At 47.6% G+C, this 23,471-nt stretch overlaps 8 protein-coding genes across 8 annotated transcripts; 5 read left to right on the top strand and 3 right to left on the bottom strand.

The window, feature by feature from the left end:
- Positions 1–1,049: 1,049 nt before the first annotated feature.
- On the bottom strand, positions 1,050–5,595 carry EYB26_003133 (uncharacterized protein; the record flags this gene model as incomplete). The annotated part of the gene is made up of 2 exons (XM_054262436.1): positions 1,050–1,164; positions 1,217–5,595. 2 exons carry the CDS (start codon positions 5,593–5,595, stop codon positions 1,050–1,052), a joined length of 4,494 nt encoding a protein of 1,497 aa, XP_054118411.1.
- Positions 5,596–6,894: 1,299 nt separating this feature from the next.
- On the top strand, positions 6,895–9,397 carry EYB26_003132 (uncharacterized protein; the record flags this gene model as incomplete). Its single annotated transcript, XM_054262435.1, has 12 exons — positions 6,895–6,914; positions 6,970–6,994; positions 7,074–7,085; positions 7,155–7,422; positions 7,475–7,609; positions 7,662–7,823; positions 7,880–7,976; positions 8,071–8,113; positions 8,171–8,548; positions 8,608–8,962; positions 9,022–9,317; positions 9,374–9,397. 12 exons carry the CDS (start codon positions 6,895–6,897, stop codon positions 9,395–9,397), a joined length of 1,815 nt encoding a protein of 604 aa, XP_054118410.1.
- An 845-nt stretch (positions 9,398–10,242) lies between these two features.
- EYB26_003131 (uncharacterized protein) lies at positions 10,243–12,758 on the bottom strand (the record flags this gene model as incomplete). The annotated part of the gene is made up of 4 exons (XM_054262434.1): positions 10,243–11,238; positions 11,295–12,363; positions 12,419–12,561; positions 12,618–12,758. The coding sequence occupies 4 exons, from the start codon at positions 12,756–12,758 to the stop codon at positions 10,243–10,245; spliced, it is 2,349 nt and encodes a 782-aa protein (XP_054118409.1).
- Positions 12,759–13,080: 322 nt separating this feature from the next.
- Positions 13,081–14,982, top strand: EYB26_003130 (uncharacterized protein; the record flags this gene model as incomplete). The annotated part of the gene is made up of 4 exons (XM_054262433.1): positions 13,081–13,255; positions 13,316–13,588; positions 13,639–14,770; positions 14,829–14,982. 4 exons carry the CDS (start codon positions 13,081–13,083, stop codon positions 14,980–14,982), a joined length of 1,734 nt encoding a protein of 577 aa, XP_054118408.1.
- Positions 14,983–15,631: 649 nt separating this feature from the next.
- On the top strand, positions 15,632–16,732 carry EYB26_003129 (uncharacterized protein; the record flags this gene model as incomplete). The annotated part of the gene is made up of 6 exons (XM_054262432.1): positions 15,632–15,706; positions 15,784–15,874; positions 15,937–15,962; positions 16,041–16,386; positions 16,439–16,605; positions 16,661–16,732. 6 exons carry the CDS (start codon positions 15,632–15,634, stop codon positions 16,730–16,732), a joined length of 777 nt encoding a protein of 258 aa, XP_054118407.1.
- A 772-nt stretch (positions 16,733–17,504) lies between these two features.
- On the top strand, positions 17,505–19,114 carry EYB26_003128 (uncharacterized protein; the record flags this gene model as incomplete). Its single annotated transcript, XM_054262431.1, has 4 exons — positions 17,505–17,570; positions 17,649–18,069; positions 18,123–18,881; positions 19,092–19,114. 4 exons carry the CDS (start codon positions 17,505–17,507, stop codon positions 19,112–19,114), a joined length of 1,269 nt encoding a protein of 422 aa, XP_054118406.1.
- Positions 19,115–19,425: 311 nt separating this feature from the next.
- On the bottom strand, positions 19,426–19,877 carry EYB26_003127 (uncharacterized protein; the record flags this gene model as incomplete). The annotated part of the gene is made up of 3 exons (XM_054262430.1): positions 19,426–19,459; positions 19,528–19,648; positions 19,769–19,877. 3 exons carry the CDS (start codon positions 19,875–19,877, stop codon positions 19,426–19,428), a joined length of 264 nt encoding a protein of 87 aa, XP_054118405.1.
- A 1,032-nt stretch (positions 19,878–20,909) lies between these two features.
- Positions 20,910–23,298, top strand: EYB26_003126 (uncharacterized protein; the record flags this gene model as incomplete). Its single annotated transcript, XM_054262429.1, has 6 exons — positions 20,910–20,997; positions 21,055–21,072; positions 21,131–21,207; positions 21,263–21,329; positions 21,381–22,420; positions 22,474–23,298. 6 exons carry the CDS (start codon positions 20,910–20,912, stop codon positions 23,296–23,298), a joined length of 2,115 nt encoding a protein of 704 aa, XP_054118404.1.
- Between the last annotated feature and the right edge of the window lie 173 nt (positions 23,299–23,471).

Raw genomic sequence — 23,471 nt, 5'->3', positions numbered from 1 at the left:
CTTGATGTACACCTATGTTTGTTTCATGGCCTGGAGTCTATTTCTTATGTTGGATTGACTACACTTGCATGGCGTTTACGTTTCGGGTGGAATACAAGTTCTCTGCCATGTACTGTTTCTAAAAAGATTTAATGAATTACCCAGATGACTGTTGATTTTTTACATTCAGTGCTGACAAGCTAGGTGGCTTATGAAGAATATATCTAAGACAGTCTTAAGTGGTATCGTTTCATTTCTTCAGAGATTTTTAGTAAATACATCGTCAACATGACAACAGCTCTCACCTCCTCCAAGACTCTAGATTCTCATAGATTAGATCTCGCTTTTAGAACTCCCAAAAAAATGCAACACCACACCAAATCATTTCAAGCACGACGCCATGTATGTACAAGAACACCATTTTCTGCTTGGTAACAACAATGGGCAAAAAAAGTAATGAACAACGAAGACAAGACACACTTTGAATCTGTCCTTGTAAATGGCAAACATGTGATGGGCAGATTATGAAGATGCAAAGATAAAAGTCAAGACAAATCAAGAAATGTGAGAAATGTAAAAAATGTTGAAAAAATGCACTGCGCTCAACTCTCGTACAGACGTCATCATTCCTGTACGCCTGACCATGCAATGCGACATATGTATAATGTAGACGTCTCAATCCCAAACTCCGCGCTCGAAATGCATAACTGAACGAGTATTGAAAAACAAAGGTAAGAAATACACTCAGCCGCCAAATAACTCGACTGGAATAATAGACATCGAAATATTGTTTCATGTAAGAGACAAACCAAACGGCAATGGGGCAACGCAGAGATGGATATCGGACCGTGAATCGTGCAAAGGCAAATCACATCGGGAGGGGCCATTTCGAAGCACCCATCAAAACATTGCAAAGGAGGGGTAATAAACCCTAGACACAATGCAACGGAGGGCATCATCAAAGACAGTCATTGATACGACATGCCATTCATCTCAAAGATTGGCTGGTGACAAGAATCAGCTTGAAGTAGACTTGCTACCCCTCACTTTATGATAGTCATAAGGCACTTCTACCTGGCAGTAGTAGCTGTGTCTCTATTGTTGGCGACAACCTTCTCATACATATTTTTGATAGACTCGAGCGTTGCTTTGCCAGGAGGAAAGCAATTTTTGGCGACATGTCCCCTTGTAATGATTAGTCAAGTTTCAAAGATATGAAATAAGGTAGCAATCTTACCAAAGCCTATCCTCCAACCCCGGATAATTATCATTGCGTAGGAGCTGCTTGATGAAATTGCCGATTTTCAAAATAAGACGGCGCATCTCGTTGGCACGCTGCTCTTTGTCAGGATTGTTTTTCTTCACATCACGAAGCTTATGCAACAAGTGAGCCTTAGGTTCGAAAATCGAATCTTCCATCGTAAGCGGAGGTGCAGTAGTGCTAACGCTGCGAGGTCGGGTATGATCCTCATGAACTCCATTCTGGATACGTTTGTGCACCTTTTCAGTTGCAGATCCATTCTTGATCCTTGCAGGTTCAGCTCTAGGAGTACTTGCACGCTCAGTACTTTCACGAGGCCCATTCGTGTGTGACCGCTGCCGAGGCTTCTCTGATTCACGACGAATTTTTCGACCACTGGAAGGAGCTGGGGATGCGGAGATACTAGGCTGTCGGCGTTGAATGTTTTGTAATTTCTTGTTGCGATGATGATTTTCGACAGCCTTTCTAGCGGTGACACTATGACCATTCGAGCTCTTATCTCTTAGAACGGAGATCAGGTAGTCAGCCCGGCGGACAAGGTGGACAGCTCCAGGAGACTTGGTTCCTTTCGCATCTGCATTCGCGCGTTCATTTTTCTTATCAACACGATGTTCCTCGAGGAAGAACTTGTCACCTAGACCCAAATCAGGATCGTCGCGGATCTCAGGCCATGCTCCGTAACCATGACGGACAATCCCGATGCAGAGCATTCCATCTTCACGCGCACCCCAGGAGCAAGTGTAGTCGGCCTTCTTTGATGCTTCAGGAACCCGGAAACTAGTTTGGTCAGTCAGCCCCTGGGTTGCTGTACGCAGGATACGCATCTCTTCAGGGCGCTCAACAATGGTATGAGCGTTAATTCGCTTAACACCCTGATGATCGAAAAGAACTGCCTTCTTCTCTTTCTTCGTAGGTATTTTGCCTGACCTCTCCATCTCCTCTAGCTTTTCCCTATCCTCTCTAACCAACTGGGCAGCCTTGTCAGTGATCGCTCGGAGAGCAGCTTTGACGGTGTCCCTATCGCGTCCAACCAGACGGGCTTCGCGTACAACATCCTCTTCTCGTTCATCGACATCTCCATAACGCAAAAACGCCCGGATGAGATGACGAAGTTCCTTCTCCTTGAGCGAGCGTTTCGGATCTTGGGATTCGGATTCTGATCCGTCAGCAGTCTCAATATTGACTTGAGCCCGTGCGCGACGTTTAGCTTTTCGTTCTTCCCGCTCGTCGAACGCATCGTTGGGTGCATTGCGCTTCCGAGGCTGATTCTGCTCGATAACGTCGTGTAAATACTTTTCGTCGGCTTTGCGCTTTTCTTCGGCTTTGATCTCAGCAAGTTGTTCTTTGGGAATAATGTCGTCCCAGCTCATTTCATCTACTTTCACGTCGACGAACTCAAAAGACTTGAGAAAATCCTCGCCACCGTCCGCCTCCAATCCTTCAGTCTGTTCCGTTTTGTGTTCCTCCGCGTTCGCAAGAACGGAGTCGATATCGAGCTGCTCGAGTTTCTTTTGGTTCCCTGTTTGCTCAAACATTTTCTGTCCACGTCGCTTGAGGATACGCGAGATCTCATCCGTTCCAGTAGGCTCTCCAACAGCACGATTGGCTTTACCTGGAAGAACATCTTTTTCTGTCAAGCCACGCTGAATTGTGATGAATTCGAGCATGAGTTTATTTCGGGCTCGTTCGAGCACCTCCTCTTCGATGGTGTCTTTGGACACAAGACGGTAAACGCTCACAGGTCTAGTTTGACCGATTCGATGCGCGCGAGCCATCGCTTGAAGATCTGCCTGTGGATTCCAGTCAGAGTCGAAAAGAATGACGGTGTCAGCGGTCATGAGGTTGATTCCAAGACCACCGGCTCTGGTGGACAACAGAAATGCAAAATCGGAGCTTTCTGGGGCGTTGAAATGTTCCATCGCAACTCGCCGATTTGCAGCACTAATTGTACCATCGAGTCTCTGGTATTGATAGCCTCGGAATCGCATGTAGTCACCTAGAAGATCAAGCATTTTCACCATTTGGCTGAAAATAAGAACCCGATGGCCGTCGCGTTTCAACTTAGCTAAAAGCTGATCGAGAAGCATCATCTTGCCACTACTGGTGATCATGATACGTAGGAGATCCTCACGACGCGTATTGCCCTCCAAAAGTTTGGCCTCAGCATTGGGGAACATGAAAGGATGGTTGCTGGCTTTCTTAAGCTCCATCATAATATTGAGTAGCGACTGCTTTTGACCGTTGGCACCTTCATTCAACGCAGCATAGTTCTTCGTCAGGATGTTCTTGTAGTATTCAAGTTGGATATCAGATAATTCAACGCGAATGATTTTTTCTGTCTTCGGGGGAAGATCAGTCTCGACTTTGGACTTTGTGCGGCGTAACATAAGAGGCTTCAGGGTATTTTGAAGTTTAGCCAATTTCTCAGACGCCTGTTCAGAACTCAAATCCATATCCACCTCAACCTCAACTAATCCAGGGTTGAGGAAGTCCATCAAGGCTGATAACTCTGCCAGATTGTTTTGGATCGGAGTTCCCGTAATCAACAACCGGGCAGGGGCCTTGAAATCGAGAAGGTTTCCGTAGAGGTTAGACTCTCGATTCTTCAAGCGATGAGCCTCGTCTACGGCCATAAACTGCCAAGGGAATTGTCGTAAGAAATCAAAGTCCATGTTGGCATACTCGAATGTGGTCAGCATCACATTGAACTTTGGCTTGCGTGGGTTTCCATCCTTCATGAGTTCGTAATCCTTGAGGATCTGCCGAGCTTGACTTGAGCCAGTGTAGACAATATAATTCACATCTGGTGTCCAGTACTCGAATGTTTCAGACCACGACGGTATGGTGGAAAGGGGTACCACAACAATGAAGGGCCCATCTTGACCGCGAACATGACGAAGCCAGTTGATGAAAGCAATGGTTTGAACGGTCTTACCAAGACCCATCTCATCAGCGAGAACCACATTCTGGTTGCGAGACCAATTGTAGGCCAAGAAGTTCAAGCCCTTGACCTGAAAGTCCTTCAGCTGGCCGTTCTGCAGAAAACTTGGCGAACCAGTGATGGGCACATGTGGTGATCTTGTTCTAGGCTGCATTTCACGTTTGTCGCAAGAAACAACTTTATCATTGCGATCCAGAAACTGGTCAAGTTCATCAATTGCGATCTCTTTGACTAGTGAGTCACTTTCCCAAGTGCAGGCGTCGTAATTCAACCGTTTCCATTTCACAAAATATTCCGTCCCGTCTAAAGTATCACGGTGTCCGATGATACGATCAACCTTCTTGTAGTCTTCCAATGATTCGATGTCACGCTCGCGGTCGAGATTCCACTTTTCTTTCTCTTCCGGCGCAACATCGGGGTCATTGTTGAGGTAGAGATCGGTTTTGACTTTGTTTTTGAAGTAATTTTCTAGTCTGCGGAAACCAGTGTGATACTTGAGACTGTCGCTAGACTCCCAAGTGGCATGATAGTGGGATTGATTTTGCCATTTGATGTAGTAGAGGCAGTCACGGATCGTAACGTCCGTATCACTAATGTTCGGGTCAACCCCATCTTTGAGCCGATGGTCCAGAACAAAGTCGATACCAGGACCGTTGTAATACTGTGCTGTGCTGGCATCGTTTGGCGTGAGGTCTTCTTCATCCTCTTCAAACATGTCGTCGGAATCTTCATTGTAATTCGCAACCTTAGTAGCATTCCTACTAGAAAAACGCACCTCAGCTGGGATACGGACTTTGGCAGCTTGTAATTGGCGACGCCGTGCTGTACGAGTAGAGGTACCACCGTACTCATCTGTATCTGAGTCTGAAGGAGAGGACCGGGTTACCGATCGAGAAGCCTCTTTCGACGGTGGCCGTGAATTGACAATGCGCCGTCGCTTTGAACGTGGTGCTTTCGGTTCCTCGTCCTCGTCTGAATCCACCAGTGTCTGACGACGTTCAGTCCTAGAGCGGCCACTCCTCCGAAGCCCATAGAGTTCCGGATTGCTTCTGATGTAGTCTGTCTCATCGACGGCCGATCTTCGTTTCACTTCCTGGCTGGAGCCCGGTGATGACGACGCGGAAGAGCCATTTCTTGAGCCAATGCCAGCCCGGCTCTCCAGATCTGAATCATCATAGCTGGAGTTTCCCGCAAGAGAATATTCACGGTTGTTGTCGTCTCCAGCGGCCGCACTGTTGTTGGTGTCGACGTGAGATGAATCGGACGTTTCGCTTTCAGCATCGCTCATGACTTGATCCTCTTGGTCGCTGGCCTGCTCCGAAGAAGAGGAATGATCGTAGCCGTTATACCCATTTGTCAATGGCTTAGAAGCATCGGTCCCGGAGGACAACTCGGTAACGGATGGGTACACCATGCTATCTGCTGGGGGAGCGACAAGAGGTCAGCATTGCTAGTTCAAGCGAGCAGTAGAGAGCAACGAAATCGATATGGGGGTGATCAGGAGAGATTTGCGACCACAGAGGGCATATACAGAAACAATAAAGGTGTAGGAATAAGAAAGTAGTTGGACATTTGATGCACGGATATCTTTTTTGATGAAAGTCCGATGGAGAGAGCGGAGATTGATGGCGAGAGGATCGGCCACCCACGGGGCTGAAAAGCAGACAGCAGAAAGACCAGCACAATGAGGAGCAAAGATAGGAGAGACTGCCTTCTATCAGAATAGAAGCTCCAGAGGCAGAATGAACGATATCATGACAGTGGTGAGTGGGTCGACGGATGAATCAAAGTACTCCAAGTGAGCCAGGACGCGTCTGGCCAGCGGAACGAAAAGCGAAAAAAACTTACCTTCACAAGCGTGGTGACCCCGATGACGGGGGAGGTATGAATGAAAATCAATTTTAATAGATAACAAAAAAGAAAAAGAAATGAATTGGGTTGTAGGTGAGGGTGTTGAAAAAGATTTGCTATGGGGATCTGCGAAGCCGCGAGACACTGGGAAAGGTGAGTTACAGCGGTAGTGGAATGTCAGGGAAGTTGGTGTGGGTGAAAGACGTGGAACAGCGAGTAGAAAGCCAGCTCCGACGAGGCCAAACACCGCGGCGCTTTGCCTAGTTGCCCTTTGTGGCCTGAGGCTGCTATATGGCTTGGCGGGCAGCCCTAAAGCTAATAGGCCATTGACTCGCCCTCTGTTGTACCTTGTTGGCGCATTGTCATTGGCTCTATCCACGTATTGTCGGGTGCTCAATCGGGCTAGAGAGAACTATCAGAAGACTATGTAGTACTACAGAGGTGTGTCTATTTCTTGAGACGTGTTTACACTACTTTGTAGGGTAAATCTCGTGACCAAGGTGAATTGTATGGGATGCAGCGGCCAATCAGAGCTTGCTTATTTCGATCGGATTACCCTAGGTACCTGAGGCATCAACATCAGGCACGCCCTCTTCAAGTTTTAGTTGCGGGAAGGCTCCACACTACGACATCCCACAATTTTGTTCAGGTTTTCGTCGATGCCCCTCCATCCTATATCGACGAACGGATCGCATCGCTTCGCTGTCTCTGGGTCCTAGGTGATCGCTTTGTGATACAGGAGAACCGGCTTCCGTTTTGTTGCATCTGGTAAGTACTTATTCTCTGCAGTTAAAAGCATATCTATTCCTGAGTCGGAGGCCTAACTTGAAGCGCCAGACTACCGCGACGGTAACAACACATCATGTCGGACAAACTTACAAGGTAACACTTTGTTGAAGATGGGAAACGAGTTGAACTGAATGCTGACTATGCTTAGAATTGCTATTGTCAATAGCGACAAGGTTCGTTGCCAGATATTACACACTTTAACCATTCAAGATGGCAAATGCTGACGCTGCGCCCTTGTCGCCACACATATAGTGCAAGCCCAAGGTAAGTTTTTCAACATCGATGGTAGTAACTTCACTCGGCAACAATTACTGACGGCAATTATTTATCTAGAAATGTCGTCAAGAGTGCAAAAAGTCTTGCCCTGTGGTCCGCACAGGCAAGCTCTGTATCGAAGTGACACCCGAGTCGAAAATCGCCTTCATTTCCGAACGTCTCTGTATCGGTTGCGGTATCTGCCCTAAGAAATGTCCCTTCGGTGCTATCCACATTATCAACCTGCCGACCAACCTCGAGACACAAGTCACCCACCGTTACTCGGCCAACAGCTTCAAGTTGCATCGCTTGCCTATGCCTCGACCTGGTCAGGTTCTCGGTTTAGGTAGGTTATCTGCGAACCTGTCAGGAAGATCCCTTGACTGACCCGCATAAAGTCGGTGCAAACGGTACTGGAAAGAGTACGGCCCTGAAAATCCTCAGTGGTAAACTCAAGCCCAATCTCGGACGTTACGACGACCCCCCTGACTGGCAGGAAATTTTGAAATACTTCCGTGGATCCGAACTTCAGAGTAGGTGACGTCCTAACAATACATGGCTTGAAATTCTACTTACATTCAATAGATTACTTCACAAAGGTCTTGGAAGACAACTTGAAGGCTGTCGTCAAGCCTCAGTATGTTGACCAAATTCCCAGGGCCGTCAAAGGACCCGTGAAGGAGGTTGGCCCTCTGATTGAGGCTCGTTCCCAAATGGACAATATGGATCGCATCATGGATGTTCTTGGTTCGTAGTTGCTACTTTGCACGTGGTACTACATAAGATGCTAACAGACCGATCAGAACTCAAGCAAGTCGAGAACCGCGACATTAACCTCCTTTCTGGTGGAGAGCTGCAGCGTTTTGCCTTGGCTTTGGTTTGTGTGCAACAGGCAGATGTGTGAGTGCTACCCTCCCTACTACCCGTATTATTACCATACGAACTATACTCCAAGATTGTATGAGAACAATGTCTAATGTCTGTCGGAAAATAGGTACATGTTTGACGAGCCTAGTTCCTACCTCGATATTCGTCAGGTGAGCCAATATCTTCTGTAACATATTGTTAGCGGTACATGACTGACCCACTCAAAGAGACTCGCTGCTGCCCGTACCATTCGGGAGTTGCTCCGACCTGATGACTATGTTATTGTTGTTGAGCACGATTTGTCTGTTTTGGACTATCTTTCCGACTTCGTCTGCGTTCTTTATGGTCGACCTGCCGTCTATGGTGTTGTTACTCTGCCTTCGTCTGTCCGTGAAGGTATCAACATCTTCCTTGATGGTCACATCCCCACCGAGAACTTGCGTTTCCGTGAGGAATCCTTGACTTTCCGCATTGCCGAGGCCGGTGACGAATTCTTGGTTGACAAGGGTCGTGCTTTCCATTATCCAAAGATGGAAAAGACAATGGGCAACTTCCATCTGTCAATTGACTCGGGTAAATTCACTGACTCGGAAATTGTTGTTCTGGTATGTTCACATAACTCTCCTTGCCTTCGCTCCAACTGTTGCTAACCAAAGGGCAATAGATGGGTGAGAACGGAACTGGCAAAACCACATTTTGTAAAATGCTTGCTGGAGCCGAGAAACCAGACGGAACCGTATCGATTCCTCGGATGAACATCAGCATGAAACCTCAGAAGATCACCCCCAAATTCACGGGTACCGTTCGCCAGTTGTTCTTCAAGAGGATCAAGGCTGCCTTCCTCAACCCCCAATTCCAGACTGATGTCTACAAGCCTCTCAGGATCGATGATTTCATTGACCAGGAAGTTCAGAACTTGTCTGGTGGTGAATTGCAACGTGTTGCTATTGTCCTCGCTCTAGGTATCCCTGCGGATATCTATCTGATTGACGAACCTTCTGCTTACCTTGATGCCGAGCGTAAGTTTCCATTTCCTTTTTGCTTGTTGATGTTCTCCATGCTAATGCTTCCTTCATAGAGCGTATTACTGCTTCCCGAGTCATTAAGCGATTCATCATGAACACCAAGAAGACGGCTTTTATTGTCGAGCACGATTTCATTATGGCTACTTATCTCGCTGACCGTGTCATTGTGTTTGACGGCAAGCCATCCATCGATGCTCACGCCAACGAACCTGAATCCCTCCTCACTGGCTGCAACCGATTCTTGAAGAACTTGGACGTCACATTCCGTCGTGATCCCAACAGCTACCGTCCTCGTATCAACAAGCACCAGAGTCAGCTTGACCAGGAGCAGAAGTTGAATGGCAACTACGTATGTCTTCCTCTTTTCCCCTCAAACAAATTTGGCCATCGCTAATTCATGAATAGTTCTTCCTGGAAGAGGAGAGTTGAAGAGGGCGTTCCACAGCAGAATCGTCACGATCGACGGTGGTACGATAGACGCGACGCTTACAAACGGCGTCATTGGTTTCTATTGAGAAAAAACGGCGTTCGGTTCGGAGCATTTTCAGGCGTTCGGAGGCAGTCTCTGGCCCATTCTTCTTATGGTGACGACACTGCCGACAATGAAGATGACGAGGAAGATGACGGTTTGCTTACATCTTCAATGTCCATACTGCTGTTTTTTTTCCTCGGTGCCTTTTCCAGGCGCCTGAGCAAAACGCCCGGCTCATTCCCAGGCAAGGGAAGTATATCACGACGGGAGCAGCTTTGAATATCAGTGAATTCCGTGTTTCTGGTGTGCATTCGGCCAGCTAAATGGACTTCCGTGGATATGAAGGTTATATGTCTCAGATTTAAATGTCTGCAGACTGTGACAAAAATCAAAAAGTTATTATGATATATCAGCAGTCTCCTCGCTGAGTCTGGTTATGCAACAGTCATTAAGTTTTCTTCTATACAGACTACTTCATTGTAGGCTGCCAGTCATGTGCTTTTTATCTTCTATAGTTAGCTACACACGCTCGTTACCATTCAAATTGATTGATCAAATATCTTTGGATCTACACCTGGATCGTACTAAGGGTTTAAGGTTCCAAAAGTTTACAACTTCATATTCTTTCTATCCTCCAGATCTACATTGAATAAGTGTATCAAAACATCGCTAGAACATGTAATTCGCCTAGCATGAGGAAAAAAGTATGTCCGGGGTAAGGCTGAGACTTCTCACTTACCCAGCAAACCCAAAACTTCCCAAGGCCGAATCGAGATTCACAAGGGCTTGTCGGTATGATTTTTCAATCCTCCTCGATTTCACCCTCCTCGCTGCCGGAATGGACTGCTTTCTCCTCTGCCTTTGGCTCTTCTTCGATAGCTGGAGTACGGCCCGACTCTCGGTCGCGATGGCTGCGGTCCCGAGAGCGCTCTTTCTCGCGTTCGTCACGTCTGTACCGTTTGGCGCTGCGGCTGGCGACACTTTCTGCATCGCTGTCACGTCTACGACGACGGTCACTACTTACTGTGCTACGCGTATCTCCACCATAGTCCAACTCATCGCGACTGCCACGTGGGTCGCCACGGGTCCGGTAGAGTCGTTCGCGCTCTTCTTCTCGGCTGCGGCGCTCGCGGTCGTAGTGACTGACTCCGCGTCGATCACGGTCACGGTCTCTCTCGCGTTCTTTATCGTGAGTTCGATCGCGGTCATCGCGTCTTTCGCGTACTGGCGACAGGCCGCTTACTTTGCGGTAAGAACGTTCACGATCTGCCTGTGCTTTGCGACGATCTGCTTCATAAGGATCGGGGTCGGGTGTTCGACTAGATCTCACTCTGCGATCAGAACGATACGAACCATTCCTTGAATCTCTATCAGGACGCTCATGGTGATCACCACGTCGAGAACCGCGGTCTCGGTCTCGGTCTCTCTCTGCATCATCTTCCTTTTCTTTCAAACGACGCATAAACTTCTCAAATGCGCTGAGGCGTAAGTCTTCTGATTCGAGGGCAGTATACTCTTCGAACTTTTCAACCCTTGGTTGAACTTGTTCCCATGTGTCGCCTAGTCGTACCGGTGGCTCTAGATGCTTGATCCGAGAACGTAAGGCGTCTACAGCCCGTCGTTGGTGACGATCAGCAGCATGTTTCTCATCCTCAGAGCGTCGCTGAGCTTTCTCCTGCGCACGCTGAAATATGAGGTGAAGAATGTCAGTGTCAATGTCGGCTGTACGGCGGTCAGTAGCCATGATAGATGCAAATTCTTCATATGTGGTTTTAGTTGTGATTTCATAACGTTTATCCTAGCTTCATGTTAGTTTCCTGACAGACATCAGAATGCGTGGAACGAGAGACTTACATCAAGAACGTCGAGGACATCATTTCGCGGTCCTCGTAGCCCCCTCTCCTCCTCCTCAACCATATCCCAAAACAAATCCAAAGGAGAAGAGCCACTTTGGCCTAGCATTGCTACATACCGAGGATCATCTTGAATCAGCGGGTGAATCTGCATCCACTTGGCCCCGGCTTTTATCTTGCCTTGCGAGCGCAATTCTTTGAGGAGCTCCAAATATTTCTCTCGGCTATGGCGTTCCCTCCGAGCCTTTGCAGCCTTGTGCTGCTGGCGAGCATCATTGAAAGTTCTTTCGAGTGATTTAATATGGTTTTCGAATGCGGTCAGAATGTCCGATTTGCTTAGGGTTTTGAACTTATCGTCATTTTGAATCCTTTCGTTAGCCTGCAGGGCATTTTGCACTTCAGACCACCTGGCATATGGTTCTAGCTCGAGCGCTTTCAGAATGTTCACAAGTTCATCCATGGCGGCTTTGCGGGTGACGGCTTCTTGCTCTACATGTGCCTTCTTAAGATCGAGAATGTATTCTTCAAAAAGCTGGCGCCGCTCGTTTTCATCGTTCGTGGATCTGAAAATAGTCTCACCCTCTATAATTGGTCGGATACTCTTCCATCTGCTGTAGTGTTTAATTTCTGGGTGGCTCTTCAGCATTGTGTAGAAATCTGTGCGCAGCTTGGCGAATCTCTCCTTTGCGCGATCTCGTTCCTGCATGCGTACTTCGGCCGCAAATTTATCAAAAGCGGCTCTGCGATCTTTAGGGTCTTTCAAGGCACGATACTGAGGATCCTTTATGGTGGCTCGCATTGCCTGCTCCCAAGACCAGTCAGGTTGAACATTGCATCGTCGTAGGAGCTTGATAAACACGCTTTCGGCTTCTTCGAAAGAGCTATATTCTGGGTCAGTTTGCTGAGAAGTCACGAGACCATTTGCTTCCATTCCCATATAGCCTTGACGACGGTCAAGTCCGCTGCGGTCATTATCGTCCCGATCGCGTTGGTGCTGGCCATAAGGAAGGAATGAAGTAGTTCCACCAGCGACAAATGTGGGAGCAACGCCAGCGACTGGTGCAGGGGCACTAAATGATCCGGTTAGTACATACACACTACCTGTAGAATTATAATAAAGCTTGCCTTGGCTGTGTTGGACCCTGCGCGAGTGCGGTTTTATAAACTTCTGGCATTTCCCAAGTACTTTGCTTGGTTTGAGTATTGTACCAATATTTCCTCCCACCCTCTGCAGTATATTCTTTCCATGGCTGTCTCGACAATGCACGCTAGAATGATGATCTATTTAGCATTATACGGGTGTTAAGCATGAATAAGGACTTACTTCGACAGGGGTCAACAGGTCCGCTGGCTTTTCCCACTGCGTTACTTTTGTCTGGACATTGTAATAGTAGACGCGTCCATCAGCATTCCGGGCCTCTTGCCAGAGGCTAGAGCCAGCAGGTATACTGCTGGTTGGATTCATTGTGATGCGCTGATGAATTGGGAGTTGAAAGTTGCCGGCGTGAAGGGAAGCAAGAGAAAGCACGACTTGTACAAAAAAAGTCCAAGCCGCGTAAGATGCACTCAGTGGCACTAGCCCAGCCGCGTTTGATAAGCTAAGCTTTGATCCTCTCGGATGTTGGCTGTGTTTGCATTGTTTGCACTCTTCGTACACTAAACACTTAACTAAGTGCTGAACAGTTCAAGGAGCAACATACTACTATTATTGACGCTTTTAATGTTAGCGCATAATTAGTTAAAGCATCTATATTGTTTAATTTCTATCATGAGCCTTGACACCTAGCATGGCAGGTCCCAGTGTCCATGGGGACTTTCTACGACATGCCGTCCTCGAGACCGTGGTCCCCCATAATCCAAATGTCGACATTGAGGCAGCTTTGACGTCTGCGCTTGAAGACGGCGCTGAAGACCTTGACGCTGTTTTGGCAGCGATTCCACAGCGCTCATTGCTATTCTTTGGTATGTGCTACCAATTTGACTTGCCCGGCGACCCGGCTAACCGATTCCCTACTCCTTAAGATGAGACCGTTACCGTACGTGTTGTATTGAGGCTATCGAACTGCTCCGAAAATGAATTGAAAGCCCATTTACCGCGACTAGAACTTGGTGTGAATGCGCTTGTCTTCAATCCGACGCCACCCGGTCCAGAAGATCCAGCTCCGGCAAAAGATGTGGTATTCGCAGGAAACGTGAATAACAAGGAAGACCCATTGGTTGTGGTCAATGTGTTTGAAGGAGACAAAGGTAGCGGGAACCATGTATATGTCATATGGAAAGTCGATGCTTTTCTTCGTGAGTCAATATGCTGCTGTACACACATAAGCTCAATCTGACTCCTGTAGATCGCCCCCGAATTCGCATACAACATCCATGCATTGCATTCTCTGCCGCGGCTTCGTTGAATGCAGCAGACACCTCCGATCAGTCATTTCACACAGATGAATATCTTCCACGTACAGTGCCGGCCTCTGCCAATGTCTTAGAGGCACTGTCCTCAGATCCCGCCCTCAAGTCGACCGCCCCCTACCTTCCCGCATCCCGGCTACTACGTGTTATTCCTGCTGCGCAGAAAGAAGCGCCCGTTTACAATTTATGGCAACAAAGTCAACATCCTATACGCATTGTACCAGCGGCAAGTGCAAGAATACGGTGTTCCAAACTCAATACTTTTTCTAGCCGGCCTATTACGATCGCTAGCCTCGACCTGGAGGTAACGCCATTTCTAAGCTGCGACGTCGTCTTTGACAAGGCAGAGGTCATTCTATCGGATGGACAGGTCGAAAATATATCCGGGGTGCCGGAACTCCAACCTCCCATCACATTACGGCCCAGAGATGATGTTACCTTGATCTATAAACTTATCCCCGAATACGGTCCGGATGCATATTTTTCCACAACAGCCCTTGTCAGTACACTCGATATCTCACTAGAAGGAGTCATCAAACTCACAGAGGAATGTCAACCACGGATTTTCATGCAATGGCGGACAAACGTCGATTTCTCTATTCCCTTGAATCCTACTTTTGGGGGACCCAGTCAGGTCATGCAGCGCAACAACCGTCCTACAAGTTTGTCCATGGCTGCTGGACAAAGCGGGACGCCATCTACAGGCGCAGTGAATCGAAGTTCCTACAGAGAAAGGGCTCATTCTTTTGCTCAAGGAGGAGTTACCATCTCATTTTCCGGGCCCGTCAATGTCGAGATTGGAAAGCCTTTCCAATGGGATATTTTTGTTGTTAACCGCTCTCGTGCTCCTCGAAAGTTTACTATGACGGCAATCCCTCGGAGAAAAAGGGTAGACTTTCGCCGACATGTAACTCGAACATCCTCATCCTCGATCTCCAGCAAAAAAGACAAGAAAGATGAAGAGCTAGCAGAGGCTGTCACGGATGAAAACATTATCCATGCTATGCAAAAGCATGCAGCGGATCAGGATGCAGAATTGGTTTGTTTGAGCACCGATTTGCGGCTGGGGTAAGTACTTGTATCTTTGACTAGAGAACTTTGCAGGTTATACTTACAAGATCAATAGGCCACTTCTTCCTGGCACGTGCCATTCTACCGAAATTATCCTCCTCCCTCTAGCGACGGGCGCACTCCATCTGGAGGCAGTTCGACTTGTTGATATGAACACGAATGAGACGATAGACATTAGAGACCTTCCCGACATTGTGGCGGTGAATTAGGCTGCATGTATAAGTGTGTGTATGATGTAGACTTGTCAAAGCAGGGCAGGTCTGTGATCGAATAAGATACCCATGATGTTTATGAAGGAAGAATGCGGCCGTGTAAATAATAGTAAAATAATCAGTTAGTCTATATACGTACGCGTACGTACTACAAAGCAAGCGACATTGATGCCAAGACCAGCAAGCCACCCGGTAGGCGCCTTCCTAATTCAGCATGATTCGTCGACTAAGCGGCCTTCCGTCCTTTTGCCCTTTTTGGCCCTAAGATGAGACCCCAGACTCCAGACTCCCGTAAGTTTGCAACCTGTCCAAACCATCAACCGTCATCCATCCTCCATCATCCTCTCTTCTCTCTTCTCTTCGTCAAAATCATCCTCTGTTCTTGCATAACTCATATTAAATATTCCTTACCTTCTGATAGATATTTCTCAACGGTGACTGGTTCGTCTGCCATAGTCCTATCGAGCGGCCCCGCCCGGTCGGCGTCTAAGCAGTTTCTGCCTTGGAGCCTTATCTCGCGCGAGTACTATCATTGTTAGTCTGCGTCATCGTGAGGTCTCCGGCCCATTTATTTCTTTAGCACTTCGATTTCCATAGATTTCGACCCGCCAGGGACCTGAATTCACTCTTCGTTATGTCTCCCAACATGCTCAGCCGGATCGATACTACTCGCCAGCGGGTTTTGCATGGGTTGAACCGTAGATACATTTACGGACGTCTAGTATGTTTCTCCATTCTTGACCACACACACTCTCTTATTTTCTCGTCACTAACGACTTTGACTTCAAAATGACATAGCCTCTGCTACATACGCTTTTGTTCCTCATCGAGATGGCGGTTACCATGAGGCTAGCAGCCAAATTCAACTCATACTATGCAGACAAGCCAGGTAAGTCAAGCTTCTACTTGTTCGCCTCCTTAAATGAATAAAAGCTAACTAATTGTTCATAGTGTTAACAACAATGGTGACGAACGCCGTAAGTTACTATCGAAAAAAAAAAAAAAAAAACAAAGCCCTTGACGACATAGCTGCACATACTAAAGGTCGGCGTTAGGTTCTCGGTGGAATCGCCGATACAGTGGCGCAGACAATCACAGCTTTCCGAATGCGATCTATGAAGCGATCGGTAGACACAGACAGCGGAGTTATATCAATTGAGATCCAAGATTTTGATAGAGAGAAGCCTCCTCAATGGGGAGAGTTGGGATACGCGAAGAATCGTCCTGCACCATTTGATTTTGAACGATTAACACGATTCATGGCGTACGGTTTCTTCATGGCACCCATTCAATTCCAATGGTTCCGGTTCCTTTCGCGCACTTTTCCTATCACGAAGACGTCGGCAACCGGTCCTGCTTTTAAGAGAGTTGCTGTTGATCAGCTAATGTTTGCACCTTTCGGTACGGTTTCCAGATCTATGCGTGTGTGGTTTTATTCTAACGGTCTAACCAGGTCTGTTCTGCTTTTTCACATTCATGACACTAGCAGAAGGAGGAGGTCGAAGGGCACTAATGAACAAGTTCCGCGATGTTTACCTGCCGACCCTGAAGGCCAACTTCATCTTATGGCCTGCAGTCCAGGTTCTGAACTTCCGTGTTGTCCCCATTCAGTTTCAGATTGTAAGTTGAATCGTTCTTATCATCAATTAACTAGGTCTTCTGACAAGTGAGATAGCCATTCGTCTCTACTGTAGGAATCGCATGGACGGCGTACTTGTCGCTCACCAACTCGGCGGAAGAGGAGTAAACTCCCACCCTTTGCTCCAACATCTGCGGTTCATTTAGCTGGCTTAACAAGGATATCGTCTTTTACAACAACTTGGCATTTGGTTCATCTAGGCTGGCGGTCTAATATACAATTCTGCGGGGTAAGCAGGGCGTTATGAATAATTTATCGTGGGATTTGCTGATCTACAACTCAAAAGAGGACTGACGACACACAATGCGTTTTATGGGTAGGATATGTTGGTGAATGGTAATTGTCAGGGCGTTCTGTGTATCATTAATGGCGTCTTGAAACTATTAGCAATTGATTGTCGTGAGAGCTCCCTTGCCTCGGCTTACTCATAGTATATGTAGAAGAGTTCCAACACTCTTTCTATACAAGTGCCCAGACCATATGATGTCCGTCCTCGGATATTGTGACTATACATCAAAGTGAAAGACGACCCGACCCGATCCGGCGCTTTGATTTGAGCAAATGGCAGCTATACCACACAGTATAGAGCTCGTCATGAGACGAGTACTGACATCAGTCCCGCATCAGCCCGATCTGTCTACCGTCTCACCGAAGCCCCACCACAGGATTCTTTAGGTCTGAGTACCCCGCCAGCAACAATTTCATATTCTCATGTCTTACGAAGCATAATAAACTTCAATTCTAAAAAGATTCTTTCTCATCATCTCCTGCTGTTTATCCTTTCTTTCCAGTCACGATATACTCGCTGAGCCGTGAAAGGAAAGCTTCTGAGTTCCCTGTCAACCCACCTTCTACGACGTCATCGAATTAGACCATTAACATGTCTCTCTCCAACAAGCTTGCTATCACCGACGTCGACGTCAAGGACAAGCGTGTCCTCATTCGTGTAAGTTTATATTATTGCAATTTGCATATGAGTCACTTTTATGTCAATTGCCAAGCTCAATGCTTACATCCGTTACAGGTCGATTTCAACGTCCCCCTTGACGCCGAAAAGCACATCACCAACAACCAACGAATTGTCGGTGCCTTGCCCACAATCAAATATGCCATTGACCACGGCGCCAAGGCCGTCATCTTGATGTCCCACCTTGGTCGTCCCGACGGCAAAGTCAACCCCAAGTACAGCTTGCAGCCCGTTGTCCCCGAGCTCGAGAAGCTCCTCGGCCGCAGCGTCATCTTCACAAAGGACTGTGTTGGCCCTGAAACAGAGGAAATCGTCAACAAGGCTTCTGGTGGTCAGGTCATCTTGCTCGAAAACTTGCGATTCCATCCCGAGGAGGAAGGTAGCTACAAGGATGAGCAGGGTAACAAGGTCAAGGCCGACAAGGCCAAGGTTGAGAAATTCAGGAAGGAATTGACTGCTCTTGGAGATGTTTACATCAGTAAGACCGCTATACCGCCAACCCGTGGTTCATGTTCGCTAACATTCAAAAAGATGATGCTTTCGGAACTGCCCACCGTGCCCACAGCTCCATGGTCGGAGTTGATCTCCCCCAAAAGGCCGCCGGTTTCCTCGTCAAGAAGGAACTCGACTACTTTGCCCAGGCCTTGGAAAACCCCAAGCGTCCTTTCCTTGCTATCCTTGGAGGCTCCAAGGTTTCTGACAAGATCCAGCTCATCGACAACCTCCTCCCCAAAGTCGACAGCTTGATCATCACCGGTGGCATGGCTTTCACCTTCAAGAAGACTCTTGAGAACGTCAAGATCGGTAACTCCCTGTTCGATGAGCCCGGCAGCAAGACCGTAGGTGATATCATTGAAAAGGCAAAGAAGTACAACGTCAAGGTCATCCTGCCCGTCGACTACGTTACTGCCAGCAAATTCGGCGCCGATGCTGAAGTTGGCAGCGCCACCGACGCCGAAGGTATCCCCGATGGCTGGCTTGGTCTGGATGTCGGTCCCAAGAGTGTTGAATTATACAAGAAGGCTATCGCTGAAGCCAAGACTATCCTCTGGAACGGTCCCCCTGGTGTCTTTGAGTTGGAGCCCTTCGCCAGCGGAACAAAGGCTACCCTCGACGCCGCCGTTGCTGCTGCTCAGTCTGGTGCTGTCGTCATTATCGGTGGTGGTGATACTGCTACCGTTGCTGCCAAGTACAAGGTTGAGGACAAATTGAGCCATGTCTCCACTGGTGGTGGTGCTTCTTTGGAGTTGTTGGAGGGTAAGGATTTGCCTGGTGTTTCGGCTCTCTCAAGTAAGTAAATTTTCAATAAGATCTAGTAGAGATCAGATGGTTGGCGAATACCGGTTAAATATATAATACTCTTGTTTTTCTGTCACTGTGTTTTTCACACTTGAACCATCTCCATGCTCCGAAAAGTATCCTGCCAACCAGTTAGAAAACCAATAACAAGCTACATAGTTTGGAGCTCAAGTTCTGATATATCTATATTCTAAATTGCAGAGAAAAGTGTATCAAGCCTTTAGTGAACTGTCTCTACTTCGAAAAAAGGCCGATGGTCCTATATAGATTGACATGACACTTATCGCACTGTGCAAAATGCATTTTTTTTATGTCAAGCAAAATAGATGTTCGTCATGATGATTGATAGCAGTCATTAGTAGTAGTTTGTTGTACCTGACATTTCATGCTTCATATTCCACAAGGAAGTACATCGATTTAATCTCTTTCGAGTCTCGATTCCTCGTCTCAAGAGTCTTTCGAAGCTTTGTCATCAATATAGATTTGCTCCTCCCAAAGTGTTTCTCTGTGTGCCACCGCTCGAGGACTGCTTCGTCTATTTAGCGCCCTCGACTTTCTTCATTTCCTCCCTGTGAGCACGGACGTTAGTGACCGTCGGGAAAGACTTTGTAAGGAGGGAGTAAAAATGGCAGCGTACTTGAGCTGCTTGGAGAAATCTTCACTCTCATCGTCGTCGTCCCAGCTCTCTTCCCAGAGATGTGTGTTGGTACCATTTGCGTTCGAACCTTGACCCTGCTCGGTTTCTTCTTGTGGCCAGTCTAAAATTCAAAAAAAGGTTAGTTTTCATGATAGTCCAGCAATATACACAGGGTTGATTTCAAAGCTCCGGCGTAGCTAGCACCGTGGCACCACATCCACACAAGCAGTCGCCAACTCACCCTCTACCGGAAAGTCTTCAAACTCATCATCCTCCTCTAACACTTGCGGGGTCTTCTTTTGTTGGGTGGGCTGTGTAGATTCGGCTTGCGCCTTGCTGGTGTCTGACATTGCGGGGATGGTGGATGTGATGATGTGAGGATAGATGGAGGAGGGAGAGAGGGTGTCGAGCACACTTGTCGTCGCAAGGCTTCTTGTACCAGGTGAAGGATAGTCGATATAGTCACCCAGATATTTGTATTCGTGAATGAATCAAGAGTATGTGGCTGAAGTTGTTGGATGTTGATGCCGTCAGTCTGGCGCCGAATGAGACAACGGAAGAGGGCGGTCAGGCTTTCAACCTAAGGCAGCTCCGAGGACAAGCGCTGATTGGCTGCAGTCTTAGATCTCTTAGATCTATCTCTATGCACTGAGCTTCTGTCTTTGACAGTAAAACAAACTGGATCAATTCGACAAATTTGCATATATTCCCCTACAAAGAGAGCTCGCCAAGTCATAACACCATTGGCCAAGCATACTGAGGGGCAGTGCCCATGAATCCGTCTCTTCTCAGCTCCCCGCCACCAGGCTACCAGTAGCTTCCCTACCTAACAACGTAGCTGATAATTGATGTCCTGTCGCTACCGTATCAGATCAGTCAAGTCAGAGTCAGACAAGAGTCAGCCCCATCCACCCTGTACCACGAAATCTTTCCTAAAACAGTCCTATATATCTGGCAAACTCCTTAGAATTTTATATTTCTTCTTCCCACTAGTTAACTACTTATTCCTCTCTTCCTACTCGCCTTGGAGGACTCCCTTGTTACCATACCTTTGCCTACCTGCAGGAGCTAAACCGTTGTTGTTCTTAAGTCCGCGATCCGAGATATCCGTCCTTATCAATCATTGGCTCTTAGTTATAAGATTTGAGCCCTCGCTTATGATTTCGGGCTGAAGGAAATTGATGGTTATTATTAAGGTCTCCATGAGGCATTTTGTTTGACACTCTCAGCTCCTCGTGTACCTTGAATAATCCGTGTGGATGGGCGGGACAATCGGCTACTTCTGGTGCCTGACATCATCGTTCCGTTGCCGGAATCTAAGGTGTTGTTTTACCTGTCGCGTGCCTACTCACCACCACGAAGGATAAGGCGTGAATATCAATATGAATCGCATGGGGTCGTGGTTGTATGGCCGCAAACCCGACAGTGCATCGCCGCACGCTCTCGAGTTGGAGACGCAGATACAAGACCGTCAGTAATTTTACCTACTCCGATTTAGGCAATTGGCTGACATACATTCGAATACAGTTGAGCAGGCATTAGAAGGTATGTTCATGGCACAATCTATCTTTTGAAAGCACAGAAACTAACAATGTGTTAACAGCGGCCACTCTCATTTTAGACGACAATGTCGATGGCGCTGAGAATGGGCTCAGCAAAGGTGACTCATCTTTCCACAAGGTATGAAATTGCCATCCGTTGTGCAGTTCTTGGTATTTGCTAAAACATAATTCAGACAGGAAAAGGCGTTGTTGGCTTTCTCCGCGCACTACTCGGCTTTGAACAGGATATCATGCGCGAGGGTGGGTTCCTTTCTTGTATTCCAAACTTGTCTTGAGACTGACGTTCTATAGCTGCCGAGCGACTGTCAGATGCTGAAACCAGTGCATACAATGACGAACAACGAGTAACTCACACCGCCAGCACACCGGACGCTTTCCGTTCCCAAATCTATGATGTTGGCACGGAGTATGCCCTCTGCCATGCAATGGCGCAGATCATGACTGCCGTCGTCGGGGTACTTAATGAGAGCCTTACAGAGAGCTTGAAAGGGTTTTACAAGATGCGAAAAGCATACTCGACTTTGGATGGCATTGTACGCATGGAGGAACGTTACCTGCAGACTCTGAAATCTCGAACTGCTCTGGCACCTCTGATAACCGAGAAACCACCTGCAAGCCCAAAACGGAGGCCGTATGGTGCGCATATCAGCAAATCCGATCAGGATTTACATAAAAAAATTGCAGATCTCAAATTGGCAGATGATGAGCCTCACAGTGTACCTGCGTCCGCTCGTTCTAGCGAGTCAAGTACACCTTTAGGCGAAAGCCTTACACATGATCCAGAATTGGTGGATCTGTTTAGCCATCCCATCGATGCATTTATTCATACCGGCGCCAGCTTATGTCTGGGTATGCTACTTGCGATGCTCTCGACGCTCCCTCCCACATTCAGTCGCTTGCTCGCAATTGTCGGGTTTCACGGCGACAAAGATCGAGGGTTGCGCATGCTGTGGCAGGCTAGCAAGTCTACTACTTTAATTGGGGCTGTTGCTTCACTTGGAATTTTAGGTTATTACAACGGGTTCGTCCGGCTGTTGGATATCATTCCCGATGCCATCAAGGAAGACGAGTTGGGGATTGAGGGTTATCCCGCGGACCGTTTGAAGACCTTGCTCAATACCATGAGGACGCAATACCCCAACAGCCAGTTGTGGTTGCTTGAGGAAGCTCGAATGAAGAGCGGTAATCGTGATGTTGAGGGCGCCGTGGATATACTGAAGAACAGTAAAAAGAGTCCACTCAAGCAGGTCGAGGGTTTGCAGGCGTTTGAGAAGAGTCTGAACTCGATGTTCTTGCACAATTACGAGGACTGCGCTAAGTTCTTCCTTGAGGTAAGCAATGCTGTTGGCTTTGTTGATGGTTTAATTAATCTAACACATGACAGTGCGTGGACCTCAACTCTTGGTCACCTGCTCTCTACTACTACATCGCCGGATCTGCCTACGTGATTCTATACCGCCGGACATCCGACACCGATCCAGCAGCAGCCGAGACATACGCCGAAAAAGCTACAGAATGTATCCGCAAGGCACCAACAGTAGCAGGCAAAAAGCGCCTAATGGCTCGCCAGCTCCCATTCGAAGTTTTTGTTACCCGCAAAATAGCAAAATGGGAAGCTCGCGCCAAGGGATTGAAAGTAGACCTCATTGATGCCGTGGGTGTCGATCCAATTGAAGAGATGAATTTTCTATGGAATGGATACAGCCGTATGGGAGCGGAGGGCTTGGAAGAGTCACTTCATCGCCTAGATCAATCAGAGGAGGATGTGATACGTCCTGATGAAGACGAGAAAGCCATCACTCAACTCCTTCGAGCCTCTATTCTGCGCGCATTGCGCAAACATGCAGAAGCCAAGGATATTCTGAAGGAGAAAATCCTGGTCCTTGATCGAACCACCTTCAAGGGCCATCTACGCGATAACTGGGTTCTTCCAGCAGCGCATTTTGAGTTGGCGGCTAACCTGTGGATGGAACGGCCTAGTTATGTGCCGACCCATGCATCACCATGGGATCCGGAGCCCGCAGAAACAGAAGTGTCCGAGACCGAGCTCATTTCTGCTGAGAAGAAACAAGTCCAAGAGTGTGATGAGCATCTTGAAAAGGCAGCTAGGTGGGAGTCGTATGATCTCGATACTCGGATTGGTCTCAAGGTGACGGCTGCTAGGGAGGCGATTCGCAAGTGGTATGCATCGCATCCTGAAGCTGCGTAGTCGTTCCTTCTGGTATTGGGGGCTGTTCATATTTCTCCCCTTTTTTGATGTGTTTCTATTACTATGGTGAAAATGCATATAGATGGGGTTGTGAGAACATTGTGTGTAGATTAGATATGAATATGACTAGGTGAACGCCTCAGATGCTTTCTTCTGATCTTCCATTATCATTA

The sequence above is a fragment of the Talaromyces marneffei genome, chromosome 2 (genome assembly GCF_009556855.1).
Source record: "Talaromyces marneffei chromosome 2, complete sequence".
In the NCBI taxonomy this organism is placed as follows: domain Eukaryota; kingdom Fungi; phylum Ascomycota; class Eurotiomycetes; order Eurotiales; family Trichocomaceae; genus Talaromyces; species Talaromyces marneffei.
This window is presented reverse-complemented; position numbering and strand designations above follow the sequence as displayed.